The 19,432-nt window shown below is 30.1% G+C and overlaps 1 protein-coding gene across 1 annotated transcript; it reads left to right on the forward strand.

Moving 5' to 3' along the window:
* The first annotated feature begins 16,380 nt into the window (after positions 1-16,380).
* LOC107891539 (protein GL2-INTERACTING REPRESSOR 1) lies at positions 16,381-17,294 on the forward strand. The gene has a single exon (XM_016816374.2). The coding sequence runs from the start codon at positions 16,681-16,683 to the stop codon at positions 17,020-17,022; it is 342 nt and encodes a 113-aa protein (XP_016671863.1). The 5' UTR covers positions 16,381-16,680; the 3' UTR covers positions 17,023-17,294.
* Positions 17,295-19,432: the final 2,138 nt, after the last annotated feature.

A 19,432-nucleotide genomic window follows, 5' to 3' on the forward strand; every position in this document is an offset into this window, starting at 1 on the left:
AAGTTCTCATATATGAGCATAGATTCTGCTATTTTGCTCTGGATGTATTGTTTCCATGATATATTGCTCTGTTCCCATGATGTAGTCTTCTTGTCATGCATGCATCGGAATATAAGCAGAGACTCCGCTGCTGTGTTCTGCATATATCGTAGCCGCAATATATTGCTTCAATTTGCCTCATGTTTAGGGCTTTAAGCAGAAATTTCAAACTCCTGCATCTGCATATACTTATGACAACTTCAGAAGAATAGTTCAGATTTCACATGGAGTGGAGTTCAAGAAGTATTTGGATGGACAAAGGTTTCTTCTGTACTGAGGAACCTCTCTAAATGAAAAATTCAAGAGGCCAACACTGATCAAAGTGCTAAATACATAGCATAACACTTGAACGAACAAAAGTTTGAGCACTTAATATTATTAGAGATTTATGGGATTTTTAAATTTGCCTATCTCTTTTTTGTCACTCAACTATAAATTTTTTTTAATAAAAATTGGTCACTCAATTATGGGTTTGTTTCTTTTTTTGCCATCTAACTATGAATATTTTTTAAATTGGCCGCCCAAATAATCAAGATTTTTTTTTGGGTCCATTTTTGTTAAGTTCCGTTAAGAGTGTAACGGGAGGGTGACATGATAGTTAAAAAATTAGTATAATAATAAATTTAGTTTTTAACTTTTACATATTATATCTGTTTAGTCATAATTTTAAAAAAATTAACTTTCAAATTTTATAAACTCAATTTGATCTTAATTCTAAAAAAATAAAGAAATCTATAAAAATACATAAATATTTAAAATATATATAATAAATTTAAAAAATATATAAAAATAAAAAATGATTTTATATTAATATTAAATATAAATAATTATATCTATATCAATATCAAATAAAATAAAATAAAATAAAAATACCCCATCCCAGCTCTCTATCTCTCACTCAGTTCTTAGTTTCATATGGGGAGGGAATAAATTTGTTGTATCTGTAATTCTATTTTGTTTTTCAAAATCTTGCATTGCAAGTTGAAATGAAAAATAAGTGGTAACTTGCAATGGTTTCATATGGGGAGAGAATAAATTTCACTTCCATCCACATTGAAGTTTCATTTCATCTTTAATTATTTGTCACTGCTTACCTCAAATCAAGCAACTTTAATTCATCCCTATTGCAAATTCTAACTCATTTCCTTAAACTCAAAGATAAGAAAAGAAAACCTTGTACCAAAACTCAGAATAAACTCCCTAAAAACTTAAAATTTTGTTTGGTGCTTATGGGCAAGTTCTCAATATTGTTTCCATTTAAATCTGTCTCCAAGGAAGATAACCCGTGGAGATTTAACATTAAATGTTATCCAACTTTGAGTTTGTCAAATACAGAAATGATCCAACATCAATTAACAAAGAACTCGATTATAATTTTGTACCCAAGAGTCAATTTTTTTTTGTTCTTTTGAAAGTTATTTTCGCGAAGATGAAACCGTAGGTTGTAATCATATTTATCAATCAATAATGGAACCATAGGTGGGACGTCGTCTTTGTACCGGTCCTCAATAATTTGGATTGGAGGAGATATTAAATATGGATGAGTGTATAACATTAATTTTATGTTTTTTATAAATTAATGAGGTGCCAGATATTCCCCAAAAGTTAACTTGAACAAAATTAATTATATTTAATATTTTTTAATTTTTAAAAATTAATAGGATATTAGTTTAGTATTACAATATTCAATATTACTAAACATAGACATATATATTAATAATATCTCATATATCATTTTGATAATAAATTATTATAACCAATACCATTGAATAAAAATATTTTGAGTATTAAAAAATTTAATAATAGATACTATTTATGATAAAATTTGAGGAATGTGATGATGCAAACAAGATGGGGGCATAACTTAGAAAAGGCTTCACTTATCATGATAATAATGCTTGTGATTATGTTAGCAAAAGATTTAAAACATTCACATGGAATTTAAAACAAAAAAATTAATTCCCTTCTTCTCCAAATTCAAAAAAGGAGGCTTCCAAGTCTCAACACATCATCTTGAATTAATGTCTTTTAAAACCTTTTCACAACTTTGGCATCTTGGATTTGTTCTAATAATTTCAGTTTTTAATGTTTGATTTTTCAGCGTAATATGGATTACATTAATACATGACCAATAGCAAAAATTGATCTACCAAATTTAATTGTTATTGTTTGAGTCAATACAAACACTAAAATTATCTAAATTGGAATATAAAAACTAAATCCATAATTACACATAATACATGGACTAATTATAAAATTTGTCCTTTTTAATTAAAAGGACCAAGATATTAAAAAAAGATATGAAATATGTTGGTTTATGGGTTGCAATAGTCGTGAAAACTTATCCCAAATTAATTCTTTAATTAAAAATATTTTTATTTAATTATCAAAAATCATTTTTATTGAATAGTGAATTATGGAGACAAAATAAGATCTTATTTGAATATTCGAAGACATCATATATATTTGATGAAATTGTTTATTATCCATATTTATTTATGATATATTGTAATTATATGAAATTATGAATCAATAAAGTAAATTTAATATTTAGTTATTTCTCTTTATTCATATGACTTATATGTTCTATTAGTTCATCATTTAAACTTCTTTGACTAGACTGAAATACTTAAGTTCCATTTAGGTGTTTGGATATTAACTTGTCACTATTAGAAGATAAATTGCTGCTATCGCTAACTTAAGCAATTAGGAAAAGAAGTTGTACCGTAAGCAATGAGAACGGTCAAACAATTGATCTTTATGCTCTTGCAAATGAATATTGTTAACAACATTAAGATTATAATTCCACAAATTAAGAGTGTAAAAAAATATCTTATGTTTGTGAAAGAATGTTCCTGTTATGCAAACAAGTCACTCACTGGTATTTTAATGGCATAACTCATGCCCATGATGCTTGATGGGTCAAGGGGAATGCAAGAACATATCGTCAAGATGATTGATATTGTAATAAGGTAAAGACCTTGCGGTGATGGTGGATGACTCTTTCTCAGTGTAATTCATTTTGAACTTACTATTTTCAAATTATGAGTAAATTCAAATTAGCTATAACACTATTAAAGTTGAGTGGAATGTTAATTAATTAACTAGTAAGCTCGTTCATGTAGAAAAAAGAATCACGAATAAAGAATCAAAGGAAGTTATTCCATCAACCTTGTTGGTAAAGGAGTTGACAAAGTACTTAGGTGAAAACCAACAAATTTGCGAAGAAAAACACACAAGTCAATGTATCTAATAGAGAAATAAAAGGAATGAACGACAAATAAGTGTCACTTATGTAAGAAAGTAGGACAGTTCAGAAAAATTCTCAAAAATGTAAAGCTTAGTCTGAAAAGAAATGTAACTTTTATGCTTTTGTATGTTTTGAATCAAACTTAGTTGAAGTTTCTTATAATACTTGATGGTTTGATTTTAGCGTTAATGTATTCAACATGATGTAGAGATTCCTTTTGGTTCAAACCACAAATCATATGAAAGCTTTAATTGAAGGCATGGGGACTTATTGTTTGGTATTGCATATTGGGTATCAATTAAACTATTTTAGAATCTTTATTACTTTTAAATATTAGGAACCTTATTATTATTTCAAAACTTGATGTTATTGAATTTAATATTAAGTTTGGACATGATTGTTTCGGTTTGTATAAGAATAACATTGTTGTTGGTTCTATGAAACCTTGTTGATGGTTTATATAAAATGAAACTTGATAATATTTTTGTTGAATTCGTACTTGTTTATCATAGCAATGTTGGAATTAAATGTAGTGTGCTAAATGAAATATCTACTTATTTGTGGCATAAATGTTTGGGCTATGCATCCAAAGAAAGACTAGGAAATTTAGTAAAAAAAATGATAATCTATCGAATTTAGATTTTATTGATCTTGGTGAGTGAGGATTGCATTAAGAAAAAGAAAGCCAAACATACCAAGAAAGACAACACAAGAAGTACCTGACTTCTTGAAATAACACACATTGAATCGAGACAATGTCTAGGTCCATTTACAAAATTTCTCTTCAACAAAATGGTGTCGCAAAAAGGCATATCAAACTTTAATAAATATGGTCAGGAGTATGATGAGCAACTCATTACCTATTCATTGTGGATGCATGAACTCAAAATCGTTGTATACTTGTTAAATAAGTTCCTGGTAAGATAATTCCTAAAACTCCTTTCGAGTTGTGGACAGGAAGAAAACTTAGCGTAAGACACCTACATGTTTGGGATTACCAAAGGAAAGAAAGAATATATAATCTATGTGAAAGAATATATGACCTATTAATGGGTTTCTTGATTATTTCTTCCAAAGTTTTCAACTTTCTCAAGAATTTTTCTTAATTCTCACAATGGCTCATCTTAAAATCACTTCCCAAGAACATTATGAGAAATCTCAACAAGTGAGGTAAAACAATGAGAGAGCCCTTTATGTCTCAGACTTGAGTACAAGAGGTAATATTCACAATGGTAGCTGTAATAGCCACTACCGTAGACACATTGTAGGAGGTTGTTACCCAGAAGGCCTCTATTACTCTTATCCTTTACGCTTCCTCAGAGGAGCCTATGCTGTAATGACTATTGAGACAGGCGGAGAATTTTTTTTACCATAGATGTTAAAATTGCAAAGGTTCAACCTTCTGAACAGATTCAACATGCAATTGCTAAAATTGATACTTTTTTTAGCAATCCACCCGTGCCTGAGCACTCTTCTGTGCTTAAGGAGAAGATAGATGCCCTAATTCAAGCCGTTACCAACCAAGGTAATATCATTTCAACCATAATGAAACCTTGGTTAATAATGCTGGCAATTTTGATTTTACTACATCTGATAGTCCTATTGATGCATATGCTTTTACCATTAATATTATTGAGTTTGATGTTGTATCTAAGAGAGTTGAAAAAGATACAATGCAAGATGTTGACGCCTTTGAAAACCTTAATCTTAATCTCATTGGGGATGATGGTGAACCTGATACATATGAAAAAGAGGTTTAAGTCATCGCAGTTACTCCTGCAGGGCCCACTTTCACAAGAGCACTACATAAATAGAGAAAAGGAAAACTCATTCTATGATGGCTAAAGAATTTCAGAGTTTTCTTTTGCTACCAAGTCTAATAAATGAAAGCACCCATTCAACTAAAAGCTTCCAAGAAAATGAGAGTTGAGACAGAAAGTTCATCTAATTCTTCTAATGAATTAGAAACTTAAACTATCCCTAATTTTGATGGATATGCTTCTTTAAAGGAGGTATTTGGAGAAAAAGCTAGAACAAGGTGTCCTGATGTTCCTAAGGTAGCTCAAGAAATAAAAAAAACGTTTAAGCGAGTTGGAGTACCCTCAATGCTTGCTGTAGCCAAAGCCATAGGAGAAGTAGCTTTATTAGAAAAACGAGACGAAATCTTTCTTACTCATGCATGCTCTAAGAGGTATTTTTCTATTTTGAGAAAGAACTTTATTAAGGAACAGAATATTGATGAGTCTAGCTTTGCTGAGCATATGGTCGATTCTTAAGAGGTATTTTTCTATTTTGAGAAAGAACTTTATTAAGGAATAGAATATTGATGAGTCTAGCTTTGCTGAGCATATGGTCGATTCTTTACTTGAAAAAAATATTTTAATGGGATATGTAAGTTTTGTCAAGCCATATATTATATAGGTGTGCTTGAGTTCTATAGAACCCCATTACATAGTATAAACGATGATCAAAACAAGCTTTTTCACGAAGTTCACATAAAAAAGAAGTGGTACGGTTCCAATCTTGTTGTGATCAAGAAGTTAATAAACTGCTATTTTCTAGAACATGATGGAGCTTAATAAGTCCTTGGATACTACAACTTCAATAATCACCAACAATATCCACCCAACTTGGCCATTGAAGGTAACATTCATGTCTCATCATTAAGTACTACTAATGCTACATCGTTTGCCATTTGCACAAGAAACTGGTTGCTAAATAGTTAAAGGGATATAGTTAGCGTGAAAGCTCAATGCTCATCAGGAAAGTAGTTGAAATGGTCGAGTTTGACCTAGTCCAAATTGTTTATGAAGAAGTGATCAAACATGCTGAAAGAGTACATACCAAGTACCTTCTACCATTTCCTTCCTTGATATTTCAAGTATTTTTAAAGCAAAAATCCTAAACTTGCCCGAGCCACTAAGAATGTTGAGAAACTAGTTACTAAGTTAAAGTTTTATCCTAAATGGCTTGAAGGAAAGCATGCATCCGTAGACCCTGTTGATAAACCAGAAATTGAAGAGGAAAAACTTGCTAATGAGACTGCATAAGTGGTTCTTGAAGTGTCCATTGCAACAGGACCTGCGAGTAACCCTACGAGATTGTGACACCTCACACCTGACTGGGTCCAAATGCAAGACACCACAGTTGTTATCGGGGTAACTCAAACTACTTAATATTTTCAATTCAACATGAGAAGTAATCAATAACACATTTAAATCAAACCATTTCAATAGCTTAAATTCATTATTAAGACATTTAAAACAATTTAGAAACATTTTAAACAATTTTTAGGAGTTCAGAGGTGATCAGGATTGAGTACGAGCCTTTGAGGGTCGAAGCAACTCAAAACAAGGGAGGGACCCCGTTTTGACCTAGTTGAATCGGTAAAACCATTGACTCTCACAATCGAGTCATAACCAAACATATTTTGTTTACTGGCTAAGTTTTTAAGAGAGAATTCAAAGATGATTGATTTATGTCTTTAGACACAAAAGTGAGGTTGTTATACTAGGGTGTGATAAAACTTGAATCACTTGTTGTATTGAGATTAAAGATAGTGGATTAACTCACTGAGCTAGGCTCTACAAATGTTGGAAAATTGAATTGCATAAGCAATCCCGTGTGTTCTATTTTTTTAGTTGTGTTCATTATAGTGGCATCTATAATGGCAATTGTAGCCATTATTTCCATTCAAGTGATCTATTTTTCTTAGCAATTATCAACTGTTCGTTTTAATAGGAATATAAGATAACAATAGCCATCTTCAATGAATAGAAGAAATATAAGCTTTAAGGATCTCCAAATTTGCTTAACAACTTGTTTTCTTCACAACCAAAGATTCATTAGATCAAACACGTTTCAATAACCACAAGAAACCAAAAAAAATATTGTCAGATCTAAGTTAAGGCCAAGAATTAACACCACACAGACCTCCAAGAATTGAAACAATTAACATTGCAACATGATGAAACTCATGAAGAATTAAAGAAAACAAAGAATTTCATGAAAGAATTAATGACTTGTTATTAGGTAAAAGCTCTAGTACCATGAAAGTATTTCATGAATAAAAGAAAACTTGAAAATCCAAAAGAAACAAAGTATGATCAAAAGGGAAAAATGGGTTTACTTATTTTAATAATCCAACTTTAATATCCTCAACTGAATATGAGTCTTTTTATACAATTGGTAAAAACTATCTAGAAATGTATATTGGTCTAACAAACTTCCTAACTAATTCATTTCCATTAGATTCTAGAAAGAAATAGTTATAATAAGATTCTAGAAAGAAATGTATAGGATCTTTATAATGTATGTTTTGATATGTTTAAGCTTTTGAGCTAATTTTGGTTTGGTAAACTTTAATGCCTTACAAAGTTATGTCATTTTGGTCGCTTTTAAGTGCTTGTAAATAAGGTTCTTATGGTATGTTTTGGTGGCTTGCAAATGGTCATGTATGGTAGTTAAGTGAACTAGGTTGTGTGTTTGAGGCATAGTCAAATTTCTTTGGTTTGATTCATAATGTTTGATACAATTATGGTGCCTTTGAATGACATATTAGTTAAGTGATTTAGGATGCTTGAAATGACATGTTTATGTGTGTTTGAATGATGTTTGAATCCCTTGAATGTGTGCTCTAATGGTTTGAATGGTTAGGTATGAATTGAACTTGAAATGACTTGATTTGAGGTAAATTTTTAGATTCACAAGGTCTGGGACACAGGCTATCACACGGTCGTATGTCATTTGAAATTTCTTAGTGTTCCAAGTTAGTGAGTTACACGGCCTAGCACACGGGTGTGTGTGGCATCTCAATGAGTTACATGGGTGAGGACACAGGCTGGGACATGGTCATGTGTCCCTTATTTGAATATTGCACGGCCTGGGCCATGTCACAGCCGTGTGATCCCTATTTTCCAAATTTTGCAACTTTTTCTTAAAATTCCTGTTTTGTTTCAAATTAGTCCCGAATCGCTTCTAACTTATTTTTAGGGCCTCGAGGGCTTAATTTAGGGAAAAATTGTATATGATTGATTGGTTTATAATGAGTTTAATTTATTTAAATATTATGATGTTAAATGTTTTTGATTGTACGATAATGCTCCGTAACCCTAATTTGGCGACAGTGACGAGTTAGGGGTGTTACACACCTATTCTTGTTGTGGCCTTTTTTTATTCTCATCAATGTCTACTACAATACTTTCCTTCCCCATGTTATCGCCCACGCATGGGCCATGCATTTCCTTGGCCACTTTAGATGAGACTTGGCCCCAGACGCTAGGATTCGTGGCAACTGGAAAAATAAAAACCTATGATTTAGGGACTACCATAACCTAATTACTAATCTTTAAGTTTTGGCATTATCATTTGAAGATTCAACTCCCGAGCTTTTAGCAATATTATCCCATAGCATTTTCTTTCCTCTTTCACGACGCCATGGTACCACCGGATTCTTGATTTGCCTCCTATACTCAGCCCTAATTTCTTCTAACCAGCCATGAACCACCACGCCATCTATTGCTTCCAACAACTTATGGCAATGGGATTCACTATGACCTAGCCTTCCACATATATAACAAATAATAGGTATGTGTTCATAACTAAGGAAGTTCAAAATAATCTCCATTGGGCTCACAAATCTTCTTCTTTCTCATTAACAATTCCTATCGTCAAGACGAACCCGGATCCGCATAAAATTATTCAAGGAATTCCTGCGCTGAATCGTGTCATATTCAATACACATACTCATAACATCACCCAAACTTAGACCTAAAAATCAGTATACAAAAACTCCACATTTTTCGAGTCCTTCCCTTTCGACAATTGATGGATCAATAGAAGACAATTATTGAAAGACCACAGACCTCCCAAGGTCATCTTGGTGAGATCAACTATATGATGAAACTAAATCAAGTAAAGTCCTGAGTCACTCAAAGATTTAATACAAGCACCTTGAAGAGGTCGCCACAAGGAAAAAGTGGTCTCTCCATGACCGTGAAATTAATGGTTCACTCTCCCAGAAACTTACCAACTAAATATAGATCGTAATCAATATCATCAAGTATATTATCATCCGATTCAATGACCAATTTTGCCTCTTCTTTAATAGACAAATGTTGAAACTCTTCCTCCATTGGAATAGAGGACAAACAAAGCAAACAAAGAATCAAAATAGAAGAACCTTGACTAGCAAGACAAAACCTTGCACTCAAAATAGCAAAACCCTAGAGAGAGAGAGGGGCAAGACAACGTATTAAATATATTAGAAGTTGAGATATTAATTTCATCCTCAAAGGACTTACAAAATAGGATACGTAGGCTTGAAGTACACACGTGAATAAATAAATTCATTGATCTATTCCTATATAAATAAATATAATTAAGATCACATAGTTGTGAAACCTTATTGTATAAGGTTTGCATTAATAATCTGAACCACTAAATCATAAATAATATATTGATGATCAACCTCAGTAATATTAATTTTGCTGAACCGACATATCTCATTTCTTTTGTAATTAATGTATTTTAAATATTATGCAAAATTATGTTACTTTTATTTGTGAAACTTAGAATTTTACCCTCTTTTTTTTCTTTCTAAATCTAAAATATCCAAGACCTCTGACTGCAGGGATAAACTATAAAATTTATTGAATGAAGCATTTATGTTGCATCGTTTTACCATAATCATTCCACCTATGATCATTAAATGTTATTTATAATTTATTAGATTCCGATTTGAAGTTTATATGTAGATTGTAAAAATATACTCAAAATTATGTAAGATATATGGTAATTCATATCATATTCAATGTTAGAGATTAAGATTTTGATTATGTACGAGGCTATAAAGGTTTAATTCTAATTCTAGTTCTTGTATTCTTTGAATATTTGAATTAGTCTCGTGTGTCCGGTTGGGTGGAAAAGCGAAGGGAATGACAAAGTGGAAAGAAAATAAATTTGAGTGTGTTTGTTTGAGAAGAAAAGTGAGAGGAGAGATAATCACTTTCCATCCTAATGCATAAAAATTTCCAAATTGGAAAGATGAGATGAGAGCAAATTATAGAGAGATGTATGTTACTTTAAAATTATGCATTTTTCAAATATTTTGTTTTATTTCCTTTCGTTCTTCAACTCTACCAAGCAATGGATGGAAAGAAATTTACCTTTTGTTTTCATTTTTTCCATATTTCCTACCAAGCACACATTCGGAAAGAAAATTTATGTTTTCCATCATTCTAGTTTTCTACCCCTTCAAATTTTCATCCTTCCATTTTTTTTCACTCTACCAAACAGAGCCTTAACTCTAAGAATTTAATTTTAGTGCTCTTTTGATTTAATAACTGAAATCTAATTGCTAATTTTACCAAAGAACTTCCGTTAAATTAGATTATGTGTCATTTTTAAAATAAATGTTTCTGTGACTAATTTAAAGTCAAGTGAAAGCTCTATAAGTAAATATATATTAATTAAATTCTTAAAAGTAAATGTAAAGAGATCAAATTTCAAATATATAAAAAGTATTGAGATTGGGAATATAATTAAATGGGCTAAAAATAGAGGTAAAAAGTAAATATCCAATACATTAATAGCTAAACTTCATACTTCCTTACCTTTTCTAAACAACACATGCCCTAAAAAAAGATGGGCGTATACACTTGAGTGGTTTTTTTTTTATAGAGACTTGATTAAATTAGTCCATTTATTATTAAATGAATTAATTAAGTTTTTTTATTATTAAAAAATTAAATAAAATCAAATTGGAATAGAGTTAACATTTATTGTTTAAAAAACATAATTTATTGTTTAACAAAGTTAATATTTTTAATTTTTTTTATAGTTCTGCAAATAAAATATTTTGTTTGAAATTGAACTTCAATTGAAAAAATAATAATTTTCAAGACATTTTTATACCGTAAATGTAAATTCTGATACAATTTAGGCTTATTTGATTCTTTTTAATAATATAAGAATTAAACTGATCTATTTAATAATAAATGGACTACTTTAATCCAGCACCCATGACTTCCTAGATACTTAACTAAAAAAACATATTATGTTTTGTTTGGATCTGGGGAAAAAATAGTGAGAAAAAGTAAAAATTTGTATTTAGTTCATTAAAAAATTATCCTTGAGAGTGGTTGAGAATCTCTTAAGTTTGTCCAAATAGGGTGGTGGGATGCCATGAAACCCTTGGAATCCTTCACCTAGCTTGTTAAGGTTTAGGGTTCAAATTAATTGTCAGCCCAGTAGCCTAATTTTGGGGTAAAATATTTTATTTAAAATTAATTAGGAAAATAAGTTAATATTAATATAAAATAATTTGTCATTTTTTATATATTTTAAATAGTAAAATAATTATTTTTTAGCTAGGAGTGAACAAAACTCAATTTAACACAAAGTAGTTTTTTTTTTCGAATTTTGAGTTAATGAAGTCGAATTATTTGATTTTATGAATCAACTTCAATAAATAATTTGGTTTTTTAGATTCAAGTCAAGTTGAATTTTACAACTTGAATAGAAAATTAATGTAAATACTCGTTGGGTCCCTATCAATTTCAAAAATTAACAAATTGATCCCTTAAAAATTACCAAAAATTCAAAATTTTAATAAAAAATTCCAAAAATTATAAGAATATTTAATTATAACAAGTTTATCATACTATATTATCTTATCTTTCTTTTATTTTGCTTTGAAAGAGTTTTCAAAGATCTATGATTTCAAATTTATGTACTTTAACTTGAAATTTAGTCACATTGTCAACAAGATTTAAATTTACTCGATTCGGTTTGACTTGAAATTTTTTTACTTGATTCAATTCGAAAAAATTTCAAATTGAATTCAGTTGCTAAAATAGGATTTGTTAACTCGACTAACTCTATTTATTTTACTCAATTCGATTCAACTCAATTGAATGCTCACCCCTAGCGGCAAACACAAAGGAATGTTGTGACACATATCAAAGACCTTCTAACTATTTTCAGGGCATTTTTGTACTTTTTTTTCCATGTAAATATGAGCTTTTTGCTAATTTTCAGCAAACTTTTGATATTTTAATGGAGTAGAATAGGGTTTAGAGAGTATTTTTAGGGTAGGTTTGGATGGGAGGTACCGTTTATTTGCAGGTAGTGTAAAAATAGCGGTGACGGTGAGATTAGATGCTGTAGTGATATTATAGCGTGAAACAAAAAATAAACTAAACGTACCGCCTGCACCGCACAACCCATTCAAATTCACCCTTAATAGTTTTAGTATTTACTTTTTAATTTCATTGTATTTCATTTAAAGTTTTATGTAATAACTCTTTTTAGTTATTAATAAAATATAGTTTTCTTTATGTTCTTTGGGCTCAAAAAGTTGGAGATTAGAAGGGAGAATAGACGAGATTGAGCTTCAACTTCACCAATATTGAGCCACCATTATTGAGAACTTCTTAACCCCACTTTGTTATTGACCTTGAAAAATGGATGTTGTGGTCGATATGAAGATTTTGCATGCTTAGTGTCCATGTTTAGCTAAATTTTTTATATGGCTAATAGTTTGAATATGCATATGAAGTGATTTTGGGTTGGTTGGTTGCCTATAATTGTGACATGCTTGGTAATTCAAAATAATTATTAGTCTTGTTTCACTTCATATCTCTTTTAGAAGAACAAGTTTTATTTAGAATAGTTTTTGCTTGGAACAATTGTTGTTTAAGAATAGCTCTCTTTCAAACTTCGAGGCAACATTTACAAAGAACAACTGTGCTTGGAATAACTCATTTGAAATAACCTCTATCAAGAACAATTATTTTGATAACAATTCATGTTTGGAACAGATCAGAACAATCTTTATTCATGAATAACTCTTGTAACTATGATACGAAGATAATTGAAGTTGGAAAGAACTCTCCATTGAAATGGGTGACTTGCATGAAAGGGGATCATCCTTTCTAACCATATATTTGTTGAGTAGTGAGAGTGTATTCTTTGTTGCATTGGTGTATTAGTACAAAGGGTTTGTCTGTTTGTCATAATGAGTTGTATTTAGCGTGAGTGTCTGTTCAAGAATGCAGAGCATGAGACGTGTGCAACTAACCCTCATTTACTTGTTTCCTAAGCATGTTTGCATAAGGCTAATTTGATGCCATTAAAACCATTTTATTGACACTATTAATTCATAATACATGAACTGTGTCTTTATTCCAGCTGTTGAAATTTATGTTCCAAATGGTAATGGTCCATGCCTAAACTGTCAAACCATCTTAATAAGGTAGTTGAAAATTCCCATATCTACAATTTCAGCACTTACCTTCTCTAATATTTCATCAAATTTATTATCTATCTTTCTAACTTATAAATTTAATTTTTTATACTTTCTAATTTTAAAATTTCAGTTTCAATCTAAACAACAGGTATTTTCAAAATCTTATGCAATATCATGTCGACTTGCTATTTCCGTATAACCATCATAAAAAAAAATTGTCACAACATTTTATCTAAATATTTAAGTTAGTATTAAAATTTTAAAATTAAAAAAAAAAAGTATAAGGAATAAAAACAATCAAATTAGAAAGTAGGGACTACATCCACAACTTACACATATTATAAGATTAATAATAAATTATCTTCACTGTTTAGGTTAAAACTAAAATTAATCAAATGAAGATGCAGAGACGCCATTGTATTAATATTTTACTTTTACATTATAATTTTTTTTCCAATTAAATTATATCCAACTTGCAAGAATAATGTTTAAATTTCAAAATGAGTTTTATTTTTAAAATTAAGTTTCAATAATAAATACAACAAAGTAAATATTATTTTAATTTACATTTGATTTTTTTTAAACAAGACAATATATTATTTTACCTCTATTTTGTTTTTAATAATTTATAAAATTAAAATAAATTTATATTGTTATCTACATATTTTATAATTAAATATAAATAAAATGATTTATTTTAATTAAATTGAATGAATAAATTAAAAGTATGAATGAATGGAGTAAAGATATTTATTTATATTATAAACTATTAATGTATTTCATGTTTGAATTTTTTTGATCAACTTTATTATAAAAAGTCTTAAGTGAAAGACAAAAATTAAAAAATATTTTAATTGGAGACTTGCATTGCAGAAATTTAAGAAAACTAGTTATCCTCATAAATTTGGGTTTTATTAATTCATTTATAATAATTAATTTTTTTGGGTTGCTCAACTAAGTTAGCTGACAACTCTAATTACTTATGCGTATTGCCTTAACAAAAAAGATAAAAGAATATTTGAAACGGAAATTCACATTTATAGCCCCTCAAATAATTAGAATTTTTTTTAAAGAAAATTAATATTAAGCAAATTTTAAAATGCTCCTAATTTGTTTTAGATTATCATTTAAGCAATATTGATTGCAATTTATTGAATCTCATTAATTTCAAAACCTTTGCTTAAAAAGTAATAAATAAATCCATATTTTGGTAGGTAAGTAATATTAACTTTAATTCATTTATAAATTTTATAATTATAGAACTAAATAACATCACATCAATTGGTCATGCGGTGCATCAGTTATATCTCATACTAACGTACAAAAATTAAATTTTAATAATAAAAAGATAAAATTTTTAAGGTCATGTGATTTTTTCCCTTTTTAGAATTTGGAGTGATGAGCAACTTGGGAGATTTGGCTTGAATACGTTAACAACAAAAAAAGAGAAATGCTAGGTATTGGATAAGATGCATTTTATAAAAGAAAATTGAATATATACTTTTTGAATTTACGAAAGCATTATTAATGGAAATAATTTTATAGTTTGATACTTGTAGTAAAAGAAAGGAAATTAAAATGAAGGAATCATCAATAATTTTAATTGATTTTACGTTTATTTTTAAGTAATATATTTCATAAAGAAAGAACATAAATACTTTTTTTTATAAATAAATCAGGTTATTTGTTATGGTTTAATGATAAATTTAATAAATATAAAAAAAAAATATTCCGAATTGGATGTAATAGACAGAATGCTAATTTTTCTTGATTGTATTTAAAAATGGATTCATTAGATTTTTTTGTTATTTTATTTTGATTTAAGTAAAATGAATTAAAGTTATTAAAAATAGATGTAAAATGGTCAAAAATTCCACATTACCTATTTAATGTAAAACTATTTAAGTAGTGTTTGGAAAGTTATCTAGTAACTGTTTGTAATTGCACAGTGAAATTTTAAAGCGATTATGTAGTATTTGGAAAGTCATCTAGTTATTGGATTTGAATGTAATTGCTTGTAACTACCTCGGAGTAACATGTTTAGATAATCAATGTAACCGGTGAATTTGAGTGGAATTTGAGCATCTCAATTACACTCTCCAATTTTTAGGGTAGGTTTAGAATTGGAGTAATTACGTGAGTAATTACAAGCAATTAACAATCACCTTATGGCTTTCCAAACACACATTAAGTTTACAAAAGTCATTTTCGCATGATAATAAAATATTTTATTTTTAAATATAATTATATATTTATTATTGGATAAAAAATGTTTTGTTATTGGGGACCTAATTCCACCTTAAAAGATGTTATGAAATATGTAATATGATATCACGATCTTGGTAATCTTAAGGATACAGATTTGAATTACGATTAAGATGATGAGGAAATTGGTCAAGGACCAACAAATTAATGAATATATGTTAAATGTTAGGAGGGAATAACGGAATAAATATGAAATGTTTGACGAATTAGATAAAATTGCATATTAGGTTTATTTTCTTGTTATTTTTATTTGTAATCATATGGTCGACTATTTTTAGACTAATATATTACACAAGATTATATTTTAATTTTGTTAATTGTTTAACAATTAATATTAAAAAAAATTAAAATTACATAACCATGTAATGTTGATTATACAAATATAAAATCAATAAAATTAAATTCCTTAAACCAAACATTGTGTGAAGCAATACAAAAACATTAGGAAAGAAGGCAAACCATTCAACCTTACTGTCGAGTACGATTCAATGTTATCCAACTTGTTTTCGACTCTAAATTCTCCTTACCCTCCATGCCTACCCATAATTAATTACCAACAAATAAGGGAAAGAAAAATCCATCTCTTTCTCTTTCTCTCCGGAAAATCGTTGCATATATAATGGTCTAAACCTTTCCAAAATCAATCTGCACGAGAAATCCAAACTAAAAATGTTTGTTTAGTTTCTAGGGAATATCATTTCTTGTTCCAAGATCCCTATATATTTTTCTAGTTTTTTCTTTCAATTTCCCAGAGGTGAGAAATTATACATGTTTTCAATTTTCAGTTCCTCCTTCCTGTTTCAACGATTTCTCACAACTGATTGTTTTTGTTGCTGTATGTGGTCAGTTATCAAACAGTTGAAATACATAGAAAGCAATGAGTCGGAGAGCAAACAGTCCAAAGCTGGAATTGACGCTGAAGTTATCACCACCACCACCAAGGGCGGCGCCCATCCAACAAGTAGGGTCGCCCAACACATCGGTTTCGTCGTGGGAAATGTCTCTTGAAAGCTCGTGCGTGTCTTCGGAGCCCGACGACTCCACGACTACGATGCAATGCCCGAGCAGTCCTGAAGAAACTTCGATGGTGCTGGTGGGATGCCCTCGATGCCTCATGTATGTTATGCTATTGGAAGTGGATCCCAAGTGCCCCCGATGCAAGAGTACCGTCTTGCTTGATTTTCTTAACGAAGAGAATACCAAAAAGACAAGGAACTAAAACGATGAACCTCTAGGATTCTTCTCTCTTTCCTTGCTTTTCTCATGAAACAAACACCTTACTTAATTCCTAGGTCTTCTTTTGTGGGGTTTTTTTTGTTTGTTTGTTTGGTTTGGTTTTGTTTCTCTCTCTCTCTGAATGTTTGAAATTTTGTGCTAATTATATATTTTTGTTTCTTTTATGTCTGGTTTGATTTCCCTGCAAGAAAATCATTTTACACAACATCCAAAGTGTTTCACTTTTCCTCCTTTGAGGCAAAGGGAACTTTGCGATCTTTGTCTTGGCTTTCATATGAGTTTTTTCCTTTACAGAACATCCAAGCGTTCCACTTTTCCTCCTTTTGTTTAGCTTATAAGTTTAGGGAAGAAGATAGGTAGCGTCTATTTAAAGATTCAGATTTTGTGAGACATTTTTAAATTAATTATTAAATAAAAAGAGAAAAAATATTAATTTAACGTTGATGGTGTTATATTAAATTTGTATAGAGAAATATGAATTTATTTTTTAATTAATTTAATTTATTTCAACATTAAAGAAGAAGAAATTCTAAATTATATAGAAAAGTAATATATCCAGTGATTGATTTAACAGATTTTTTATTATCAGCACAATTTTTTAGTTTCTAACATGGCTTGATCAAACAGTTACGTCTTCTCATTTCTATCATTGAACCACAATAGTTGATTTAAAAAAGATTTCACGATATCCAATTATAATAAGATTTCACTTGAGATGTAAAAAAAAAATGTCATTGCCAAATCTTGATTTTTGATTTTTTTTTCTTATTTCAGTTAAAAAATAAATCTAAACATGATCCATGAATAATGAAACTTAAATTCAAAATAAAATTAAGAGAAAATTCAGGTATAGTATTTACGCACGACTTAAAAAACTTTCTCCTTAACTCAAAGCCTCATTTGGCATTTATTTTATGGTTATGTTGGTAATTTTCAAAACAAATGAAAATTGAAATATTTAAATTCAAATGATGCGATTAAAGCCGGATCTAGATACGTTGCAGCTTTGCACTTTGCCGAACATTAAAACATTTACAATGGTGCAAGCCTCCTGCTGGTAAGTTGAAATGCAACATAGATGTGTCGTTTTCCTTGTTCTTCAGGCAACCGGCTGGGCAGCGCTGGTTTGGAACGAATCGTGGGAGTTCGTTCATTGCGCTATAGGTTATATGAAACATGTGGTCGACCCATTCATGGCAGAACTTTTTGCAATGTGCAAGACTCTTTCTTAGCTTCCATCTTAGCATGCGGATAACATTGTGTTAGAGACTGATTGCCAACGTCTTTGGTAGTCCTTCACTTGTCGAAATACCGATGTTTCGGACCCTGGTTTACTGATCCAGGACTGTGTTCGTTTGAGTTCCATATCTTGCTCTTTGTTCTTTCATTGGACACGAGAATGCGCTATTAAAGCTGCCCACACTTTGACGTGGGCAACTTTATCTGAAGCGAACTATTCGGATCATGTTGATTGTCCTTCTATTTTTATTGATCTTTTGCTATTGGATTGTTCTACTATTTCAACTGAAATTGAGAGGATGGGTGTATTAGATAAACCTAATGACTTGGATATAAAGTTCCCATCTTGTTAATATAGCAGAATAAGGAAGAGGTCAAGGAGAAGGTGTGGTGGTTGTCATAGAGGTCGGTTCACCTAGTCGAGGCGGCGAGCTGAAGGTTATAAAGAGTGAAGGGAGGATAGTGTTAAGGCTAGATGCTGAAGGTAATTTGTCAAAGTGTAGGCTTGGCATCTTGAGAGAGTCGATCCTTGCTTCATCGTTTCTAGGGGTATTTATAGGTGAGGGTCTTGTGTAAGATGGTGTTAACATGTTGAACTTACCATTAAACCATCATTATGGAACTCGTGGGGTGAATGTCTTCAATGGGACGACAATGCCTGTGATGGGATATACCTTATCGTTCATTTTAACTTTGATGGTATAGAGTAGTTGAACCCACGTGGTATTTGATGACCAACGACATCATACTTCTCACGGATGCCTAAGGGTCTGAGCATCAGATGATCGTGCTTGTCTGGATGGTTGGCCCCTTCCAATTTATTGCCGGTTGGTTTGCTACTCAGGCAAATTTTCGGTTTGCCACGTGTTTCCTTATGAATGAGGTATAACACATCTAACGGCTTTCCAATTCACCAAGTATCTCCATACCAAGTATCTTCATATAAAAAAGTATAATTGTCAAATAATATATAATAAATAGAAATATAGAATAGACAATGATCATACAAACAAACTTTTAATTAGATATAACTAAATTTAAGTGATTTTTATTTAATAATTTACAAATATTAGCTTCTAATGCCACATGTGTTTTCCTTTATATTATAATAGAAATTTTCAAATAATAATTAAAACATTTTTATAATATATTCA

Source organism: Gossypium hirsutum, chromosome D09 (assembly GCF_007990345.1).
Source record: "Gossypium hirsutum isolate 1008001.06 chromosome D09, Gossypium_hirsutum_v2.1, whole genome shotgun sequence".
In the NCBI taxonomy this organism is placed as follows: Eukaryota; Viridiplantae; Streptophyta; class Magnoliopsida; order Malvales; family Malvaceae; genus Gossypium; species Gossypium hirsutum.